Raw genomic sequence first — 22,089 nt, forward strand, 5'->3', positions numbered from 1 at the left:
TTTGATGCAGGTGAAATTTTTATTAGTTTACAATCAGGCTAATTTGTGACTTTCCATTTAGTTAACAAGACAAATATTTGAAATTCTCATAGAACTGAAGCAAACACTATTCCAAGTGAATGTTGTCCAGTCCTGGATAAATTACATAGAAGTAGTCAATTAAAGGAGCTTGCGGTTATACCTAAGCATGCATAAGAGACGTTCGCCTTCCTGTGTAAAGCCATCCTCAGCCACTGGTAGGTTGTAGAAACCTCCTGGGAGGAAGGGAGACTTGGGAGAACAGACAGGCAGCCAGAGATATCGCCGGGCCAGAGGGCTCAGCATAGGGAGCTGCTCAGCATGTGCCTCCCACCATTGAGGCAGGGAGACATCAGCAGGAGCTGCTTCAGCTAAATGTTGATACCGAAACCATTCCATTTCTGGCACCTCCAATAGGCCAGGGATCCCCTGGTCTTGCTCTATCTGGCTCCAGCCTACAGCCCCCAGTTGCTTGGGATCAAGTGCCCGCACTGCTTTCAAAGTGGGCATTGCAGGATGAGAGTCAAACAAATGCTCCAGGTGACTCAGGCTCTGAGCTAAGATTTTACGAAACTGTTTTGCCAGCTGAGGTGGGCACAGAGCCAGATGCTGTTCTGTGTTGGGTCCCAGTCTTGCATCTAAGTGATAGGAGAAAGAAACGCGCAAGGAATCCAGTTCTCCATAGATTCGGTGGGCCAGTGGCTCACCTGTCTGGTGGAGAAAGCGCGCCATGGCCAACAGACCCTGGGCATGCTCAGCTATAAAAATGGCTTCTGCCACAAGTTCCTTGTCATTCTCTATTAGGATACTCTGCAATTTTGCCATAATGGGTCCCTCAACTTCATCAGTTGCTACAAATTCCCTCAGAACAGGGAGATGTTCTGCAATGCCTATTGCTTTCTCCAACCAAACCTCAGGGCCAGCCGGCCTATTGCACACAGGGAGAGACAGCTTCAGTTCATGCTCTTTCAGGAATAGTGCATAACGGTGACGGAGAGTTGGACGCCGTCCAAACGTCTCCTCCAGAAGATGCTGCAGTGAAACCAGCCGTTCTAACTTATCTTGCCATAGCTCCATCACCAACTCCAACTGATGGTAGAAGCAAGGAACATGAAGGGCAGCTGGCAACACCGCACCTAAAATCCCATTTGCAGCAAAGGCCTGGATCATAGGCGCACCCCCTGAAGTGACCACAGCCAGTACCCGATGGAACAAAACATGCCCTTCACTCAGCATACGGGCCACAGCACGGGCCACTAAGGGATGGCTCATCTGTTCCAGGATCTCAATCCCAAGAAGCAGTGGAGACTGCCCAAGTCTATTAAGAGGCAAAAGGGAGAGGCCAAGGGCTGCCCGTCCATCATCTGTGGTAGCCTCATGAAGGAAGACAAAGGCATCCCGATGCCGAAGGCTGTGACAAAGAGCCAATTCATGCTGTCGTCTCAGGGCAGGAAGGAAACTACCATAGAGCTGTGCAAGGGAGGGAAATGGTCGTCTAGCCCCTGCCTGCCGCACAAGAGCCTCAAAGAACTCTGCCTCTGAAAGTGGGACTCCTGTCTGGGCCAAGGCCTGGAGCAGAGTCACCACGATTGAATCTGGTACAGCAAAGGGTTCTGAGCGACGGCATCGGGACACATTCAATGGCATTGCACGAGTTTGTCTCTCAGGGCGGAGAGAGGAAGCAGAAACTTGCTTGCGAAGCTGGGAGCCCTTTGAAGAACAGACATCCAGACGGCAGTTGTTGGAAAGCAGGGAATGTGCCTCATCCTGTAAGGTCAGGGAAGAACAGCGTGGAGAGAGCTTTGTAGATCTCCTCGATTGATTTGCCATGGGTTCGCTCTGAAAAGTAACAGACATAGCACTAAATGAAGGCAAAGTCTTTCCTGGAGCAAACCATATATTAAATACAGCCTGTGTTTGAACTCATTTTCTGCTGCTGCTACCAATTTACCAAGCATTTTACACTTCATCTAACAATACAGCCATGTCCAGGCCGACTGCTTTATCGGTGTGATCCTTCTGCTGCTGCTGCTGCTACAATTTGAGAATTTAATATTTTAACATAGAATTTAAAGTCAGAGACTTCTTTTTCTTATTATTGCAGTCCCGCTCAATGATAAGCCTCATTACATGTGGTATCTCTCTATAACAAACATTTCTTTCCCATGAAGGGCTATCATTTTGGGTTAAGAGGTACCTGTGCTGTTTTTTTTAATAAGCAAAGTTTTTCTATGGTTACTGTGATAAGAACAAATAGAGCCTTGATAGTACAGTGGTCTACGCACCCTGTTATTAACACAGCTGCCTGCAATTTACTGCTGGTTCGAATCTCTCCAAGGCTCAAGGTTGACTCAGCCTTCCATCCTTTCTAAGGTAGGTGAAATGAGGACCCAGTTTGTGGGGGCAATAAGCTGACTTTGTATAAATATACAAAAGTATGAAGGCTATTGCTTAACGCATTGTAAGCCACCCTGAGTCTCCGGAGAAGGGCGGCATATAAATAAAAAAGAAAAAAAGAAAAAAAAAGAAAGCAGTTTCCCAACTTGCTTCTAGCTGCTCATGCAGCCATTACATTCACAGAATTTCTATTTGTAAGAAAGAAAATTTTACCTGCTCTTTAGTTATGCTGGGCCTACAAAGTATATCAATTCTGCAAATGCTAAAGAGCCAAGGAATTCAATACAACCCAACATTTGGTAAATTATAGTTCACCTACCATACAACCCAAAGTTGAGCCTATTATTATCATTTTCTCAGCTATTAAAGGCTGAAAATTGCTTTGGAAAGGTCACAACCAACAAGGGGCTGTTAAGCCCATGGAGACATCCCTTCCCAATAGCACGGCATAGTCCCCAAATCCTCATACTCACTTTCTTTGAAATTCTAGATTGAAGACTTCAGAGCAAAAAAAGCCTTCCCTACACCCAATGTCACCACTTGATTAGAGAGAGAAAAAACTAGAAGACACGACAGCATCCAAGCAAACTTCAAGAGTCCAGCCTTGTTGCCTTCCTCTTTTTTAACCTCAGTAAGTTGTCTCCAGGTGTGCTGACTCCTCCCAAATAATTGCGATCCACTGTTTTCCCATGAGCACTAAGGGCTTTCAATCACAAAATGGGATAGGTAAGTACTGAACTTTTTAATCCTGTGATAAATGTGGCCTTTTAGAAACATGTCAAACAACTCTAAAGTGGTGGAGACTAGGGATCAGCAGGAGTATAATAATCACAGTAGGGAAACCTAGAAAGAGCAATCAATGAATAGACATATAATATCTATGCTTGCAAAGTCCCTGCCAGCATTTCCTTTAGGGATTGAAATAAAATAAGTGCTTCAAGTTCTTTAGGATACCGAGAGTAGAAAGGCAAGTTTTAGCTTGGAAGAAGGTCTCCTCTATAGTCACTGCTGAAGCTTGTAGCTTGAGTGCTGGAATTCCCTTTTGCCCAATCATTTCTGGTTTTGCTTTACAAAACATTTTATGGTAGTAGTAGCATAAAGGTCAATATTGGCAGCTCCTGCTTTGCAAAGTGTTTTTGTTTAGTCTACAGCAACACAAGTGGTATCAGCGACCACCAGTTACCATTTGGGTTTTTCCTTAAGCTTTTACAGGTGAAAGCTCTTGCTAACATTACATTTCTCAGCATCTTCTTGAAGATTTCATGTTGTCCTCCCCTGCTTGACATAATCAAGCAGAAACAATTTTTCCTTGGTAGAACTTCTGTGTCTTTACACAGAACAGTTGTTCAATAAGTAAAAAAGTTGTTTTAACAGCTTTCCCCAGTGCTTTCAAGATTAAGGCTACAAGATCAGGGCTGCAGAAAATTGGATCAGCACTAGATGGCAATAAAAAAATACAAATACCAACCTTCTCCCTCTCCAAACAAACCACAAACTCTAATCCTTTGCTATCATCAGTCAAATGGTTGCAACCAAGATTTGATAGGTCTCCTCTAGAGCTATTAGGGGGTATAGACATCCTGACCACACAGAATGCTGACTCAGAATGATAGGGCTAGAGAAGCTAAGGAAAACTGACAGACATAATGGCAATATTTTTACCATGGGAAATATCCCTGTATTTAAGAGGGGCACTTAGATATACTAGGCATATATTTTAGATTGAATTAATGAAGCTGTGAGTATTAAGAGCTGAATGAATGAAAGGAACATGTGACACTACTACCAACTGTGTGAATATTATCTAAAGTGAAAACCAATATTTATATCTTTATGACACACACATTCTCTACCTATTAATAAAATGTATTCAGTTCAGTTAGTTGTGCCATTGTGTCATTTGTCTTAGTGCCATTTGTCTTAGTGAATCTTGTACCACTTAGCAAAACTACATGTAAAAGGTGAAGGGATGTATTTCCAAGGTCCATGGAATGGATTTGAGGCAGGATTGGTTAAATATATTGGATTTTAATGTGCTAGTTTTGAAAACTCAAAAGTTATTTGATGGGCTGGGTAGCCTAATTGCTTGCAAGATTTGAGGGAATAGCAATAAGGTTGTAATTTAAGGGCCTCACAGCTGATCCAAAGGGAACATTTCTCTAATCTTTGTGTGCAAGATTGCTAGCTACAGTGCAGGCTAACTACTCACAGCTTGCTATTGATTATCCCACCCAAACTCTTAAGAATGTCTTTCCTCTACACAGGCTTGGATATCTAGCAAAATTTGCTTTTTGGATTAAATCAGTTGCTATTCTTTTCAGGTATATTTGTTACTCTTGAATATATTCATTTGGGATACCATCAGTGTATGATATATTATCTGTTTCTGATGGGTGTTCTGCATATGCTCTACTTGCAGCATGTTCTTGTTGACCTATTGAATTTCTGCTTGCAACATTACTATAGCAGCTGGAAGGTGGGGAGGACTTTCTCCTCTAACCTGCATCAAACATAGATTCCTCAGGGGCCTCTTTATCAGATGACTAAAGACGTTTGCACTTGTTGAATGTCTGTCTGGACATATTCTTTTCCAACTGATTATGGATGAAAGAAACCACAATAATTCTTTGTACATATTCTTTGCAGATATATTCTTTGCCTGGTTGCCATTAAAACAGATGAGAAAAATACTGCATTAACTAGAATATTTACCATTTATGAGGTACAATACAGTATGTAAGATGGGCTTTTCATATTACAATATTCATATAACATAGTTCTAAAAGCCTGAGGAGAAATTTCATCATTTAGTATATGATAGGACATTCTGCAAAATCTCTTCACACTTGACAAGGAACTTGGAAATTGTAGTTGATTGCTAAACCTCCTTGTTCTTTACAAAGGCTCTACAGAAGGGCCACATCAGCATTATGGTTGCCCTCAAAGAACCAGTTGCATGTAAGACTATGACGACTTACAGTGCCAGGTGAGCGTGGCTGACTCCACACCACTCACTGAGGCTGGGTTGGGATGGAACAAGTCGCACTGGCTAAATCAGACATGTCAAACTCAAGGCCTGCATGCCACATCGCAGATGCGGTTAGATCAAGCTCACCCTTGAAACAGCATGGGCAGGCTTCAGCCTAATTTTCCAAACCCCCCACACTCACACACTTGCGCACACTGCCAGAATCATATTGCAGGGGTGCAGGGGGTGGAAATATAAATGAAGCCTCTGAATTGTTTCTGGGTAGAAAATTAGGCTGAAGCCTACCCTGCCTGCGTGCCTGCCTGAGGCTGTGCTCTCCCTCAGCAACACGGATCCCCAAATGCAGCAGCAATGGCTTGCCCCATTTTAATGGTAGGAGAGCTCTCCTAACACAGTTTTATTTCCAGAAGACAAGGGCAAAGCTGAATCTAAAGCTTCCAACCTGTAGTTATTGCCCAAAAGCCTCTGCTGCTTGCCCAGCGTTAACCCACCCCCCTCTGATTGCTTCTGCAAGCTGCCGCTGCTGCAAGTTGCTTAGCGCGATCACTTCTGCAAGACCAGGTGAGGTGAGGCCAACAAGTTGCAACTGCTGCCAGGCACTGCCTGTTGTGGTTCACCAGCTGCCAGCGGAGTTGGCGGCAGACTCAGACGATGAAGAGCTTGGGGAAGAACGTGGGCCAGTTCTAGAGCCTGGAGAAGGCTCTGATGGATGCTCAGTGTCGGACACAGAGATAGAGCCAGGGCCGTCAGGCATTTCCCAGCCACCGGAGAGGCAGCTGCCTTTGGAGTCAGAGATAAGTAAGGAGGAAGAACAGCTGGGGCCTATTCCAGATGCATGAATGCTCAGAGCAGATAGGAGAGGTGAACAACGGTGGACAAGGAGTCAACTTGGGAAACAAAACAAATGTGGACTCTGAATGGCTCCTCCCTGGCTGGGGAACAAATAGGAGGAAAGGGGAGTGGTAGTTGTAGCAGACAACTATTTGCATTTCTGGAGATTTTGCTCATTGAGAACTGAGGTTTGTTTATTTGAACTGATTTAATTTGCAGCCTTTCGGTAACAAGCTGATAAGGCCTATTGCTTCAGTTAACTCCTTGCAGGACTCTTGCCTGCACTTTGTGTGTGAATGCAGTTAATTCACAAGGTGTAAATAAAGAGGGGTTTTTCTTTGTGAGGAGTCTGTTTCTTGCTTCTGTGAAGGCTGGGTCAGAACACTGCTGCATCTGGCCCGTGTGCCTTGAGCTTGACATGTCTGAATTAGAATGATGAATTTTGCCACATTTGCTGACTGCAAAAGAAATCTGGATTTCCCATGGTGAGTTTTTCAATAAAATCTTTCCCAAACCATGAACTGTTGCAGCCATTCAGGGGGTGAGGGTGGTGAGGTGGTGGTGGTTCAAGTATTTGACCCTACAGCTACCAGATCTGGACCATAAAAATAAGGTTGACCCAGAGAAGTTAGTTAAAAGTCGATTTTTGGCATCTCTTTACTGCCATCTAGTGGTTAGAGTTATATAGTTGTATAAATCGGCCTACATTTATTGTTGCTGATTAAACTTTTCTCTTTACTTGTTGCTACTTCTATTTAGTGACTGTAGAATTGTTATTTTACAATATAGACAAATTTTTGGGTCAATGGACATCTTTGGAGTTTTGAGAATGCCATGTTCCCGTCACCAGAAGGCAAACTGGTCTCTCTGACTTTCCAGCATCTACTATCTACCCTCCTTTTGTTTTTCCATACTCAGGTTAACATGTTTCAAACCAATATCAACCTTGCCTTGGTTTGGTATCACTTGTGTTGCAGCACAATATTAATCTCTCTCTCTCTCTCTCTCTCTCTCTCTCTCTCTCTCTCTGTGTGTGTGTGTGTGTGTATAATTTAAGAAATGAACAAGTTTTTTTTTTTAAAATTTGATTTATATGTTGCCCTTCTCTGAAGACTCAGAGCGGCTTACAATGCTTTAAGCAATAATAAATAATAATAAAGCAATAATAAAAGTTAATAATAAAATCCCAGTTAATAGACATCATAGCATCAATATAGCATTTCTGATCAGATGCATTGTCATCATAGGATCTACTTTCCTTCCCAAATCTCATGCTCCAGTATAGTACAGATAGTCCTCGAGTTACGAATGTAATGAAGCCTGCCCATTCCATTCGTAACCTGAGGATTCTTGGGAGTGAATCCCTTACCTTAAACACATTCGCTAATTGCATGTGAGTTTCATTAAGTGCATATGAGATATTTCAGGGTGGGGAAGGCCATGGGGAGGCCTAGTGATGGAAGAGGCCACCTGCCCCAAACCTGCCTAAAACCACCCAAGGCCTCCCTGACCCACTGAAATGCTTCATACTCCCCACAAATACTTCTCTCCCCAACCTGCCACACCGGGTCACTTATCTAGCAAGCAATCTCCTCTCCAGCCTTTCAGCCACGTGTGCTCCTCTGCAGTTCCGTTTAGGCCTGCGCAGGCCTCGCCTGGCATGTTGTAGGCCGAAATGGAGCTTCTGAAGGGCATATCCGTCCCCCAGAAACTCTGTTCAGGCATCCAGAGGCCTCGTCTGGCACATTTTCGGCTGTGATGGCCTCCTTCAGCAAAAATGGAGTGCGGGAGGGGGTGCACGGCCCTCCTGGGCTCCGTTTTTGGCTGCAACTGCCTCCTGCAGCCCTCTGCCAGTGAAAACAGAGCTTCATGTGGGCTGCATGTGGCCTTTCCGAGCTCCGTTTTCACTGGCAGAGGCATGGCAAGCCAGTCCTTCACTGTTTCAGGATGGCTCTGCAAGCCAGATCTAAGCACCCTGTGGGCCGGATTTGACATCCCTGATCTACTCTGTGATGCATGCTACTGTTCTTTGTTTCCCTTTTGCTATATCCATTGCTGTTAGATACTTCTCCGTACCCTTCTGAGCTCTCCTGGCCTGGTTGATGCCACCATGCCCAGATCCTACTCCTGCCTCTGGCCACCATATCTACCAAACCCCAGGAAGCTGTTCTGTCTTCCTTGTGGCCATCCATCATTTTTCTTCTTTTGGTGTTAATCCTGGTTGCCTATAATTTCTCTGAAAGGTTTTTTTCTTTTTTTGTCCCAAATCTATCCCCTCCTGGAATTAGATTTGGGTACTCCGTTTTGCCCAAGGAAGGTAATTTTGAAGTGAAGGAAGAGGGAAATTGATAAAAATATTATTTCCATCTCCTCCCGTTCTTATCTCATCAAATTTGCAACTCTCAGTAGCTGTATTTCTGTCTTTATGGGAGCTGAGTGATCTGTTTTGGAACCTCATTTAATTTAGTTCAGCTAATGCATTCTCTAAGAGTTGGTGCAGGTGACATGCACAGATTCTCTTAAAATGACTTTAAAGCACCCCATTCAAAATGCAGTTTGAAACCTTGGGCAAGCTATGTCTGCTCATTGTTTCTGAAAGGGTATTATTGTGGTTAGGTAATTAGCATTTAAACCTAGGCTGGGACTACCAATTCATATGCTGATAAAGAGCACTGAGTGTATTCTGCAGACTTTCATTTTTCTTACACCCACTGGGCAGAAAAATACATTATCATATCTTGCTCCTAGATGAAGAATCACTTTGAGAGGAAATGATTAGGACACCCTTCTCCAGGCACTTCCTCTACTCTAGCTATAAATAAGACTGCATGGCTGACAGTTGGTACAGTGATGAAATACAGTGCAAAGAATGCCTCACGGAAGATGTGGGCAGAATATGTGATCATAGAGGTTTTGCAAATAACTTGGGTCTAAGATATATAAAATTTTGTTCACTGTTGTAAGGATCTTGAATTGGGTTCAGAAAGTAATCAGGAAGCAGAGTGGTTGTCTTAAAATGGAACTAAAATGGCATACCTGAGAAGTGTTGTTTACACCCATCCTATCACAAACTAATTACGATTTCTGAATTGTCTTCAAGGGCTGCTTCATAAAAAACATTTTTCACAAGTCTAAGCCTGAGACTTATAATGCTTACGTTTAGAAGGATTGGTCCTCCAAGGAGGGGCACAATCAGTTTTTCATCCAAAGCTAGCTCTGCCATAGATAATATATAGCTTCCATTTTCAATGCGGATCTAAGATGACACACAGATTGTGATTTTATTGTGTGATTCCATCCAGAATAGGCATATTTCCTGGATCCAGAAGTCCAGTCCCCCCAAATCAGCAATAATTCAGTCTTATCCAAATTCAAATTCTGCTTGCTCAGATTTGATTCCCGTATCTTTTTAGTATGAAGCATCCAACTGTACTTTGAAAGCTTCCCCTTAAAGTATACATTCCCCCATTTCTTATTTCTTTCTATCCAGGAAGATTCCAAAAGATTCTCAAGGTGTCAGAAGGCATTCCAACATTCAACTTGCAGATTGCTGGCACTAAATGTACAGAAGACAAACAGATGGAAGACAAACAGATGGAAGGATGGTACCATAGGTGGGTTCTTTTCTCCTTGCGAAGGCATTGGTTGTACTCTTTCCTTGCTTCCTGACCAGGTAATTAAAAAAAAAATTGAAGGGGTTGATTTCAGGATTGTGGCTGGCTGGTGGTGAAAATAGATTATGTCTTGCTCAGGTAGTAGGAGATGAGGAAACTGTAAAAGGGGGATATTTAAATTATCCAGCTTTGGACTAAAACTGATTTTTTTAAAAAAAATTACAGCTTTTCAGATGTCCTACAACACCCAGAAGCCACAACAACCCTGTCCTCAGATTTGCCACTCCTGATATATATGAATTAGTTTTTCTTATAGGACACTTTTACCCAGAAAGTGCACTGAGAATTACTTCCAAGATTACAGGATTAATCAAGGGCAATTAATCCCAGTTTTAGGAGCTACACAATACCCCCAAAAGTCTAGGGTGTGTCTTCCAGAACTTCTCCAACAATTGCTGATAAATTGTAATTTATGATTACATGGAAATTGTATGAACGCTAACTCTGATTTCATTTCAGTTTAATGAATAAAATGTAATGTAATCCCAAATTTATTTTTAGTTTTAGCTTTTGTGCATAGCCACTGGAATGCCATTCAAAGGATTAGTGCAGGTCTCAACCTAAAACATATTGTGGTTTCTGGATATTTATGCTCAACACTTCTACAATTTAGTGCTCTTTAAGGCTACAGTTGTGGGTCTAACAACAAATTTGGGCAGTGTTGGTTGGAGAATGTCTAATAAACTGTCTAAAAGTATTTTCATAGCTCTAGTCCAAAAATATCCAAGCCATAAATATTCAAGCCTAACCCAAACTAGTGCTCGGGAGGAAGGCTTTAGAAAAAGGAAGTATTTCATAATTGAGACAGTGGCGTGCATGGTCTATCACCTACATCTTGACACAAAGGGAGAAGTGGTATAAATTCTTAGGGCTTAACAGTTGCTTAGTAAGAGTGAGAGTGCATAAATCTAAAGGGGATGAAAAATGTTCAGACAGTCATTTATCATCTGCTGAAGCATTATATTGGAGCACTTTCTCATCTCTGCAGAATCCTCCTGATAAGTAAAATTTCCATTTCTTCTGTTTTTTTCTTTTCTAAAATTCAAGTGTGTTTATACATTCCATCAAATAACAGATGCTAATTTAGAAACCCAATAATATTACATGACCTGAAAACGCTTCAAGATAAGAGTTAAACTTGTTTAAGAGATCTGTTTTGGTTTGGGGCTGAATTTCAACTCTGAAATGCTTGATGCTTTCCACTTTAGCTCAAGCCATGGACATGTTAGAAATGAAGAACTACTTTTTTTAAAATTTAGGATTTTCGTCCAAAATACAGATGTAATAAATAATAAAATTACATACACACTGCTGAAAGATTTGAGCCTGAGGAATTTGTTCTGAGTCTCAGAAGTGAACGGAGCTTTCATCTTTCCACATAAAATCCACTCCTACTTGTTCATGGCCAGCCTAGAGTGGTATGTGGAAGTCAATTATTATTATTATTATTATTTATTGAATTTGTATACCGCCCTACTCCCGAAGGATTCAGGGCAGTATACAAATTGATTGGGAATTAGAAATCCCACCCAAAAGTGGGCAATTTGCTAGCCCTGTGAACATTTTCTGTTCTTTTTTTTAAAACATTTTTTTTATCTTTTAAGACAAACATTTAGTGCATCATTCATTTCTTCCATGTGACATTTCGGTGTTATGTTCAAAAGTTTCTTCTCTTCTCTACCTCTTCTGTCTTCAATCTCACCAAATCCATTACAAAGATTTTCCACTAATATAATATTCTAATTACAACCAATTTTTTTTCAATCTCTTTTAAAAACTTATTTGTATCTCTTTTCTAACCAATAGTAAAATTTATTCCATATCTTAAAATATTCTGTATCTTCTCTTTCCTTTATCATCATAGTTAATCTATTCATTTCTGCACAATCTAAATTTTTTAAAATTACTTCTCCCTCCGAAGGTATATTCTCTGCTTTCCACTTTTGTGCATAAACAATCCTTGCTGCTGTTATTACATGTATAATCAAATATATATTATCTTTACTAGTTTTCTCTAGTAAGATACTCAATAGGAACAGCTCTGGTTTTAAATCTGTATGTTGTTGTATCATTTCCTTCATGCATAACTTAATTTTATTCCAATAGTTTTTCGCTTCAGGACATGTCTACCAGATGTGGTAATATGATAGGTAATCTGGTAACTGGTGACTTTTCCAACAATTGGCTGATTTATCTTTAAACATTTTTGCCAGTTTCTCAGGGGGCATATGCCATCTATAAAACATTTTATATAGACTTTCCTTATATGCAGTGGACATTGTTAATTTATAATTTCTTTCCCATAATTGTTGCCATTTATCCAATTCAATTGAATATCCAAAGTTTTTTGCCCAGACTATCATTGTTTCTTTAACTTGTTCTTCCTCTAGTTCTATATTTAGTAAAAAATTGTAACATTTTTAATTAGTTTATCCTCTGTTCCCGTGAGTATCTTATCAAGCTCAGTCTTCTCTAAATAAAAACCCTGTAGTTTAATATCTTTTTCATAACTTGTTTGTATCTGCACATACATATACCAATCCATTTCAATTCCCTGTTCTTCCAGTTCATGTTTCCCTTTCAACAAATCTTTATATCTAACAATATTTCCAAGATAAAAAATGTTTGGGTGAATTAACACTTCCATTTTTGATAACCATATTGGTATTTTCACATAATATTTATCTCTAACTTTTTCCCATACCAATAATAATGCATTTCTTATATAATGTCTTTGAAAGTATGTGGGTATCTTACTTCTACCATACCATAAAAAAGCATGCCAACCCAATTGTAAATCATATCCTTCCAATGTTAATAGTCTTATATTTCTTAATTCAATCCATTCTTTCAACCATGTCAGTGCTGCTGCTTGATAATATAATTCCCAATTCAGACTATATTATCCCAAAACATTTTCTGTTCTTTTTTTGACACAGGATAGGCTCTTCTATTAAATGTATTGCATAAGATTGGGGAATGCTAGATTAGGAAGGCAGTGACATACCAGAAAAAACTTTAAAAAAATAGTTAATTGGGTTTTTTTTAGTTGTTCTTTTTTTAGACGTAGCCATTTAAAGTTTAGGAAGTTTTAAATTTAGCTGCTTTTATATAAAAATACAAATAAATTAAAATAAAATAATATTTGTGCACTTTCTGAGATTTGGTGTGTTTCTGTAGTGTTTCACTCTAACTACACAAACACACAAAATCTCACAAAGCTGTATGTAGAATTTTGTGTGTGTAAAGTGTAAAAGTTGGTTTTTTGGGCTTTTTGTGGCTGTATGAGGTTCCTGCTTATTGCAGGGGCCATTTTGGGTCTAGCACAGCTGCTTTTTCATTGTGGGTGAGCCAGTGGTGTTGTGTTGTGTTTTGTAGGTTAAAAAAGGGAAAAGAAGTGACATTGACTTGGCCACGCCCACCTGACCAACAAGCCACGCCCTCTCAGTCACCTTACCACCAAGCCCCACCCACTAATTAAGCCACGCCCACAGAACCGGTAGCAAAAAATTTTAGATTTCACCCCTGCATTAATCCCAAATCAGAATAACATGATGTGATTATTTAGCTCTGCAATTCTGTTTTTTTTTTAAAAAATATTTAATATTGTGGTCTCTAATTTATTTATGAATTGATACTTTCTGAACCAAGGATTGTCTGGATGTATTGGATTTTACATGTGGAGACTTCAACATTGACAAAGCCTATTTCAGAGGAAGTAATGAATTAATCTCTCTTTTTCTTGCATGATCTTATAATGACACTTTGAGAGGTATACAAAAAGAATAAAAGAATAAAGCAGTCAGCCAGCAATAAAACCACCCACTCTAAAACAACATACAAAAAATGGGGGCGGGGGAATGAATTTACTTATTAGTCATTCAATTTGTCATGTCTATTGATAGATAAATTGTAACTCTGGAAAATTATCCTGCTAATGGGGATTCATTGAATTGCTACTGAACTCTTTCAGATTAACCAGAATGAATTGGCAGCACGTAGCTCCTGGAGTCATCCTTTTACTAGTCAAGCTCACAGGGACATCTCTATTTTTTGTTTTTTGTGAGTATTGGGCAAATTTTAAGTTTCTCTCTCTCTCTCTCTCTCTCTCTCTCTCTCTCTCTCTTTCTGTCTCTCTGTCTCTCTGTCTCTTGTCTCATTTCTTCCTGTCTTGTATATATACTGTAAGGGCTTTGGGGTTTTGAAATATGGATAAATACTACTCTATGTGTGTGTGTGTGTGTGTATGTATATGTATATGTATATGCGTATATATATATATATATGTATATGTATATATGAAAAAGTAAAGCCATAATGTACAGTACATACATTATCTCTTCTTATCTTTATTTTTTATGCTTTATTGATTTTACTGTAGTATCTTTGATTGTCATGAGAGTTGGGTAGCATATAAGATTAATTAAATTATTATTATAAAATGTTTTGAGTTTCCATGTTTTATTATGCCTCCATACGTAAAGATATAAATAGCCTATATTGTTTGCAGCTGTTATTGTTTTTGGTTTTTCAAAGAAGTGTTTTATATGTAACTGTCATTCCACAGAGTGCTTTTTTATAGTATACTTTATTATCCCATTGAAAACAAGAGGCAGATAAACAGATAGACTGATATGGAGAGACAGAATTTTCCCTATGGAAAAGTTGAGATTTAAACTAAAGGCTTGACTCTTATCTTTCCTTTGAACTTGGTTCAGCTCCCTCATCTAACAATGAATAACAATGACAAAACAATTGCTTTTACTTCCTATTTTATTTTAGCAGAAGTATTTATCATTTAAAAATATTCTTCTTTTTAGTTCCACAGATCTTTCCCAAGGGGAACATATCTCTCTCTACAAAAAATTCTTCAGGTAACTCTACATAAAAATCCAGAGATTTCTGAGACTAGAAAATAACTGGATGAGGAATAAACGTACTTTGATTTATGTTGAGAAAAAACCGTATTATGTGGCATTCAGTGGGGAAAATTCTTGAACATTGAAACTCCCTTTTCTCAATCAAAGAAGAGAAATTTTCAACATAAAAGAATTTCCCCCATTGAATGGGAGGGGATTAAGTAGAATTAAGTAAACACCTCTCCAGGTGTCTCCAACATTTTGCAGCACTATTAACCTGTATTGGTAACCAGAGGCAAAATTCTTCTCAGCTGCTTATGCAGTAGTGGAAACAGTTGCGAGTCGATGAGTAATAAGTTCAAAAAATGTTTGACATGTGTTGTTCTTCAGCTGATAGCTTTAGATGACCAGCCATACAGCATGAATTCCAGCAACTCTTTCCATTTGATTGCCCTTGACTTCCAGATGCTCTCACACATCATCTTCAACCAGCAGATGGACGGTGCCCTCCTTGTATCACTTAATGCATAGAGGAAGTGTCAAAATTCTACAAGCAGCAGGTCCGGAACCTTATGTCCATCCCACTCATTTGATCCAATTGAGGTGCAGTGTGTGCTTATTACTTTGCCTCACTGTGCACTAAGGGGATTGGCTGAGAAATGAGAGATGCCTGTTATGAAAAGTCTCATCTCTTCCAGGCTGAGGAACACGTAGATCCTGCTTCATGCTAAGATGCTAGATGTGACTTTACATAGCTGATGAAGGGAATGTGGGAGAGCATTGGGCTGTATTAAAAACCTCAGCTGTGACTCTATGATCACAGGGAGTGGACCTAAATATAAAGTACAGCCCATTATGTATCATAAATAGTCTTCTGATGTATCGTTCATAAACTGCGTCTACAGCATATAGAGGGGAATAATTGGTTCTTATAAAGCCAGGAAGACCAGTTAGACTGCCTAGTGACAACACCAAATAGACAGCTACAAAACCCAATTCTGGCACAGGATTATGGTTGATTGCTTCCTGGGAAAAGCTTTTGTTTAGGAATTTGAAAATCAAAGAGTTACCTGATTGATGGACCTTTGGAGTTTGTGATGACGACATTATTCATTCCTTCTACTGATTTCATGGAAACTTCAGGGTGCTTTTAAAAATAATAATAAAAAAAAACCTCTCTCAAAATGCTAGAAATGCAACAAACAATTTGGATACATATGAGGTGGTAATACTGCAAACCTCAACAATACTGGAAATTAATTCATTGCAGAATGGAATAAATTCTGAAATTTCAACCTAAGGTTCTTTTAAATTAAACTTTACCAAACCATATATTCCTTCAAATTATACTGAATTATAAATGATACCAGTTGCAAGTTTGTTTGTTTTTTATTGGAAAAGACATCTGATCCCCTCTGTGGAAGAATAATTAGTTAAATTATGGGTATGTGTTTCAATGCCAAGAATAACTTCATAACTAAAAATAGATTTGATATACGCTTCAATCTTACTTGAAAATCATTTCTGGATTGCAATTCTATACATGCAATCATAGCACATTCCAAATTTGGCTTCCATTGTGTATAATTTAATATATAACCTACATGTTATTTACATTATTTTAATGTATCTTATGCAAGTTTTCTGTTTCCTCTTACTGATTTCAATTCTGCCAACCAAATAATTTTACCATTCAATAGAGTATGTTTTGACTAGAAATTGGATATGAAATGTCTTAGAAGTGGTTAATGGTGTATTACAGTATATTAATCCTTATGATAGTTTAGATTTGTCAGTTAGTTGAGATCTGATAGTCAGCTGCCTATTATGTTGCTTACATTGTTTTTCTCCCTCCTTTTCTTTTGCTTCTTTTTTCTTGGTATCATAATGATAATACAAAAGAAATTAAAAAAATAAATATGTAAAAATCTCTTTATTGGTTGACTTGCTGAACGAAGGTGTGTGTGCTTTTTCTTCATGTCCTTGTATACTGTTACTATAGTCCATGGTTTATTTTCTTGCAAAAGAATGCTTGAACTTGTTGCATTTACCTGTTTGTTGCAGTTGATTTGTTTTAGTGTAAAAAGAAGACTAGTTTTGCTGTGGAAGGATGCATATATGACTTAGGATTGCTTTTTTTTAAAATTTTGGCTACCACTGAGTATTGATGATGTGAATTCAATTTACATTTAGGATGAAATGATGGATGCCATTTTTTTGTTTCCTAGTGTGGCCCCCTGCTCCTGAGCAGATCTCTTCCCTTTCTCCCTTGCATCCTACTACAGGTAGAAAGTGAAATTATTATTTTTCCCTCCATATCGGTTAGTATATAGGTTGGGGATGATTAGAAAGGGAGTGGAGAAAGTGGTAACTCTGCTAGTGAAACTTTGAATATCAAGGTAGAGGAAAATAGCTCATGTTTATGATTGTCTACCAGGTTTGACAAAATAAATTGAGAAGTTTCTTTTATAACAGAGTGGAGAAGACAATTAACTGAAATCATCTTGTATGAGATATTAAAAATCCCAGATCAGTTGATTAAACATTTAATTCTAGAAATTCTACTGACCTATTTTGGGCTAGTGACATTTCAGCAGAAACTAAACCTGAACACTTTGACAGTTCTGGGTTCCAGATATTTCAGTCAATGGTGGGGTCCTTAACAAGTCTCTTGTGCTACAAAAATCTGGATGGCCACTAATTAACAAGAAAAAAGATGCAAAAGATTTCTGTTATCTTGTGATCATGTGGATTTTGGCACCTAAGCTCTGGTTGCATTAGCTCTACCTGAAGTTAAAGCAACCTCTTGCCCTGCGGGATACATATTTTAATTGAAAGAAAGGCCAATGGGTACAGTTCTCGTACATTCTTTGCATTCACTGAATGTTACTCTTTGCATTCACTGAATGTTATGTTGGAGGAAAGGAAAAATCAGATCAAGAAGCAGGAAGTAGCAGGGAAGCTACTGAATAATGGAGAACCAGATTGGAAATTCAGCAATTAGATCAGCATCTTCCTCCAATATGCAACAGAAAAACAGACTCACAGTCTCTATAAAAAAGACCTTCTCAAGAAATAGTAATGTGCCTTGTAAATAAGACAAAAATACTTGTATTGGTACCAGGAAATAACAATCAAATTCCAATGATAAAATTTGGATGGGACGAAAATTGCCCTACTTAGACTTTATATGCTTTATCTTTCTGGAACTTCTGAAGCTGCAACTATTATTATCACTTTCAAAATCATTTATTCCTTGCATCTTTTGCTATAGTCAGAATTCCTTTGAAGAAACCAAGGTGGGAACGATTCAGAGGGCATGATTATTTGTTTTCTGAAGAGAAAGCTACGTGGCTGATCAGCCAACTTGATTGTAAAGATTGGAAATCAAACCTTGTGATCATCAATGACACAAAAGAACTGGTAAGTTTATGGTCACCTGGGAGGAAACCAACTTCATCCTTGAAGGGTTTATGCTCTTATACCCCTTTAATCTGGGAAAAGAATCATGTCAGGATCTTTAGACCATCCAGTGAATACGTGAGGCAATCACAATCCTCTGACAAAACATATATAACTTTAGGATTCCAGAGGAAGCTCATGTATCATAGTTCAAATATGGATTGTAGGATGGAGTATGAAATACAGAGATGTCCAGGTTAATATGCAAAGCAGACCTTACCTTACATTTTGGATAGATTAGTCAAAAAAATCAAGAGTTAGCAAGGGCTTGAAAGAAATCTAAACGTTGCCATGAGGGCTATGGATGAGAGGAATGAGAGCAAGTGTATCCTGAGGAATGCATGATATACGTCATTGGGTTCTCCAGTAGACATAGTTTTCACTTGTAAGGAAACTCTAGTTTTGATGGCTACTGTTGAATTGGAGAGTGAATGTCACACAATGTTAACTGCTCAAGGTGCACTTTAAAATAGAGGAGGATGAAGTGTGAACATACTATTTTAGATGCAAGAGAAACAACTATGGATTATAACTTTCTGTGCTAAGCAAGAACTTCTTAGCATCTGTAAATATAGCTGATATGTTTAAATTACTTTTAAAATGTCCTCATAATCTGGAAAGGACCCAGGCATTCTTCTATTTTGCAGTGAACTCTGAAAGGAGAAAAGCTTGCAAATTGATGAGCATAAGTAACATCAACAATATTTCAGCTTCTCATATCAAAGGGTTCATCTTCAAAATAATCTTGAAGTAAATCTGAATACCAAAACAAAGCTGTCTGCTTTGGAGATTGATCCAGTCTTCTTCGTTTTCTTTTCCAAAGAAAAACATGTTTTAGGGTCTAAACTGAAGAAGACTATATGAGAAACTTCAGAACTATTTTGGAATAGGGCTGCAGTACTCTATATTTGCTTCCAGTCAGAATTTGCCTTTACTGGGTGACTCAAATCGCAGTGTTTCTGGAAATGAAATGTTTTTTCTGTTTCTGTTTCTGTCTGTCTGTCTGTCTGTCTGTCTGTCTGTCTGTCTGTCTGTCTGTCTCTCTCTCTCTCTCTCTCTCTCTCTCTCTCTCTCTGTCTCTCTCTCTGTCTCTCTGTCTCTGTCTCTGTCTCTGTCTCTCTCTCTCTCTCTGTGTGTGTGTGTGAGTGTGTTTGTGTGTGTTGGGTACAGCCAACAGATGCACCATCACCAGTAGAAGACAAGGTTTCTCCAATCTACCATTCCAATGTCTCATTGGGTGGCTTCTGCGGAACAAGTTTGTGGAATCATCTGAATCTCCACAATCTTAAAACAAAAGCCATCTGCACTAAGAAAGCAGCATGTGATTTATCAGATGGGTATACATGTCTGGCACATTGAAAATAGCATGAAGTTTTAAGCATGATTTATGTTTGTTTCTCACCTACCTCCCTTAGTAAACAGTATACAGAACAAATTCTTTCATATGGCACTTCATCAGGATGAAAAGCATAGGGAATTCACACGTCTCTTTGAGACTACTTCAGGCTGCTTGTGATTTTCATAGTCCCTGATAAGAACCTTTGATTTTCCATATTTATTTTATTTTTCTCACCAGGAATTTGTTATTAACAAAACAGCAATGGCTAATTATTTCATTGGACTCACCTATTCAGAATCAACAAAAAAATGGGAGTGGATTGATCACAAAGAGCACAACATAAACCTGTATGTTTCATTCCCCCCTCCTTACCTGTTTTAGGGAGAGATCTATTTTCCCCATATGCAATAATTTTATATGTTCTGCTTCCTTTCATAGATGTCCAACTTCCTTTTTAAATCTACATGAAAATATTGCAACTAGCTACTTATAAATGTATTTTCTCAAAGGTTTATATATTTACTTTTTTCCTTTCTTTAATACAGACCATCTAGAGCTCATAAAATATTTACTGGTCAAATCCAATACTTTCCATGTCTCCAGTCCCTAACACATTATCTAACACATTACTATTTTTTAAAGGTCTACATTTAGTTTGCACACTATTACTGAGAATTTGGAACCATAATTGTGTTCATTCACAATTCTGAAGGAGCACTGGCATAGAATTGTGTACACAAAACACGAATGAAGTACTGCTGCAGCAGTTGTTCACTTTCTATGGGCCTTTTGTTAAAATATATCTATTAAACTCTTTGATTTTTATTTTTTTTACTATTTTATGCTTTTCAGTGTGCTGATCCAACACATTTATATTTAAAATTAGGATCTGTCTCTTGCCAATTTTCAGCATCAATTTTAGATGGGAATTTAATTCTGGAACTCTTAACACATTCAATAAAGCTGAGGAGGATAATTATTAAATGACTGCTGACTTACACATGAAGTAGTGTGTGGTGAGGAGGCTCTGGTTCAATTTTTCGAGAGCTAAGCAACATTTATTTGCCTAGCAACAACTTGTGGAGTGTCTACTTCCTTCTTTGCTTTATTTTTTGTGTGCAGAGAACAATTCATTTTCATTATAAAGGGGCATTATCATATGGTAAATGTTTGAGGCAGCCAAATCCAGTTGTTATTTAATTAACATTATTGGCCCAGAATGAATTGAAATGTTGATCACTGTGATTTCAGATGAGTTGAAGTTCTACAAGAACGTTTCTCCTTTTGATCCTATAATTATTTGTCAATTCATTTAACTCCAAATAATTTCTTACTGTACTTCTGGTAAAAAATCAAGAAGAATTCAACAATTCAATTTGTCTTAGCTCCAACAGGCAGAAGGAGCTAATTCTGCATTCTGAATACAATATTTTAATTCATTAGGATTAATTCCCAATTTAATTTATAATCAGACCTTATTTGCCTTTTGCCTTTAATAAGCCAGAACAAAAGAAAAAATTAGAAATAGTGAAAAAAAAAGCAAAAAAAGTGATACCACAAAAATGATCTTTTATTAAGGTTAGATTTCAATTCAGGTTTTTTGCCATTTTAAATCTGCCCTTTTTAAAATTTAATCTCCAATGTTGGTTTCTTCATGTATATCGTATTTTTGCTAGTGAAAAGTACATATTTTAGTTTATTTCTTCCTCTCCATGTTCCTTCTCAAACAATAAAAAATGAACGGTATAAATATCCTAGTTTTTCTAATGATAGTATTATAGGGAAGGAATAATTAAAGTTTCTTATAAATTCTTAGTTAATTACTAACTACTTTTCTTAAATTTATCTGGTCTTTTGGGCTAAGTAACTCTTAATCTGGTTATAAAATCCTTGATAGCCTCTTTCCACTATTGTTTCCCGAAACATATAAACTAACTAACTTGAATTGTAACATTAATATTTTTTATTTTGGGTTGGACCCATGCTTTACGTTACTAGTTTGTTGAACCAAATTCAGATTTTTAAAAATTGTTCTGTTGTTTACAGCTTTCCAATTAAAGCAACAATGGATAAAGAATGTGTTGCTATTGGGGCAGGAGATGTGAGTCCAGTATCGTGTTATGATGACTACAACTGGGTTTGTGAGAAGACCTATAGTTAATTGATTGAAAGAAACCTCTGCAAGGCTGCCTAGGAGTGAAGACTGAGTAAACAGCAAACCTTGTTGTTTAATAAAATAGTTATATCCTTTCATGATCTCACTCCTTCATTTACTATAAGCTACTATATTTGCTACTGAATCAAGATCATCTTGGCATTATATACTGTAAGGGGGGGGGGATGGAAATACTTCCCAAGCTGCAAGGATTTTGCATCAAGGCCTTTTTACTTATATAGAAGTCTTTGTACAATTGTGTGAATAGAGAATTATGAAGAGGTGAGAAACTAATCAGTAGGAATCTAGAAGGTAATCTGAAAAAAGATACAAGGCTCATATATGACTATGTTGTCCCTCTTTCT

At 38.2% G+C, this 22,089-nt stretch overlaps 2 protein-coding genes across 4 annotated transcripts; one reads left to right on the forward strand and one right to left on the reverse strand.

The window, feature by feature from the left end:
• Positions 1–2,910, reverse strand: LOC117661760 (uncharacterized). Its single transcript, XM_060690345.2, has one exon. It carries the CDS (start codon positions 1,873–1,875, stop codon positions 160–162), a length of 1,716 nt encoding a protein of 571 aa, XP_060546328.2. The 5' UTR covers positions 1,876–2,910; the 3' UTR covers positions 1–159.
• On the forward strand, positions 2,907–21,819 carry LOC117661762 (C-type lectin domain family 5 member A-like). 3 transcript variants are annotated; one of them, XM_034410889.3, is made up of 8 exons: positions 2,907–3,046; positions 9,726–9,849; positions 13,883–13,971; positions 14,730–14,783; positions 16,997–17,053; positions 18,043–18,191; positions 19,807–19,916; positions 21,616–21,819. In XM_034410889.3, exons 2-8 carry the CDS (start codon positions 9,815–9,817, stop codon positions 21,728–21,730), a joined length of 609 nt encoding a protein of 202 aa, XP_034266780.1. In that variant the 5' UTR covers positions 2,907–3,046; positions 9,726–9,814; the 3' UTR covers positions 21,731–21,819. The 3 variants fall into 3 exon arrangements, with proteins under 3 accessions (XP_034266780.1, XP_060546330.1, XP_087742577.1); XM_060690347.2 differs by lacking the exon at positions 2,907–3,046 and adding an exon at positions 6,621–8,552; XM_087886451.1 differs by lacking the exons at positions 2,907–3,046; positions 9,726–9,849 and adding an exon at positions 10,769–10,911.
• The last annotated feature ends 270 nt before the right edge of the window (positions 21,820–22,089 follow it).

The sequence above is a fragment of the Pantherophis guttatus genome, chromosome 2 (assembly GCF_059756535.1).
Source record: "Pantherophis guttatus breed Tessera chromosome 2, ASM5975653v1, whole genome shotgun sequence".
Classification (NCBI taxonomy): Eukaryota; Metazoa; Chordata; class Lepidosauria; order Squamata; family Colubridae; genus Pantherophis; species Pantherophis guttatus.

Coding starts and splice junctions, on each gene's coding strand:
- LOC117661760 (XM_060690345.2), bottom strand. CDS start 1,875: ATGTCTGTTACTTTTCAGAGCGAACCCATGGCAAATCAATCGAGGAGA.
- LOC117661762 (XM_034410889.3), top strand. CDS start 9,815: ATGGAAGACAAACAGATGGAAGGATGGTACCATAG. Junction 17,054..18,042: donor TCCCTTGCATCCTACTACAG/GTAGAAAGTGAA, acceptor CTTTTGCTATAG/TCAGAATTCCTTTGAAGAAA. Junction 19,917..21,615: donor AAAGAGCACAACATAAACCT/GTATGTTTCATT, acceptor TGTTGTTTACAG/CTTTCCAATTAAAGCAACAA.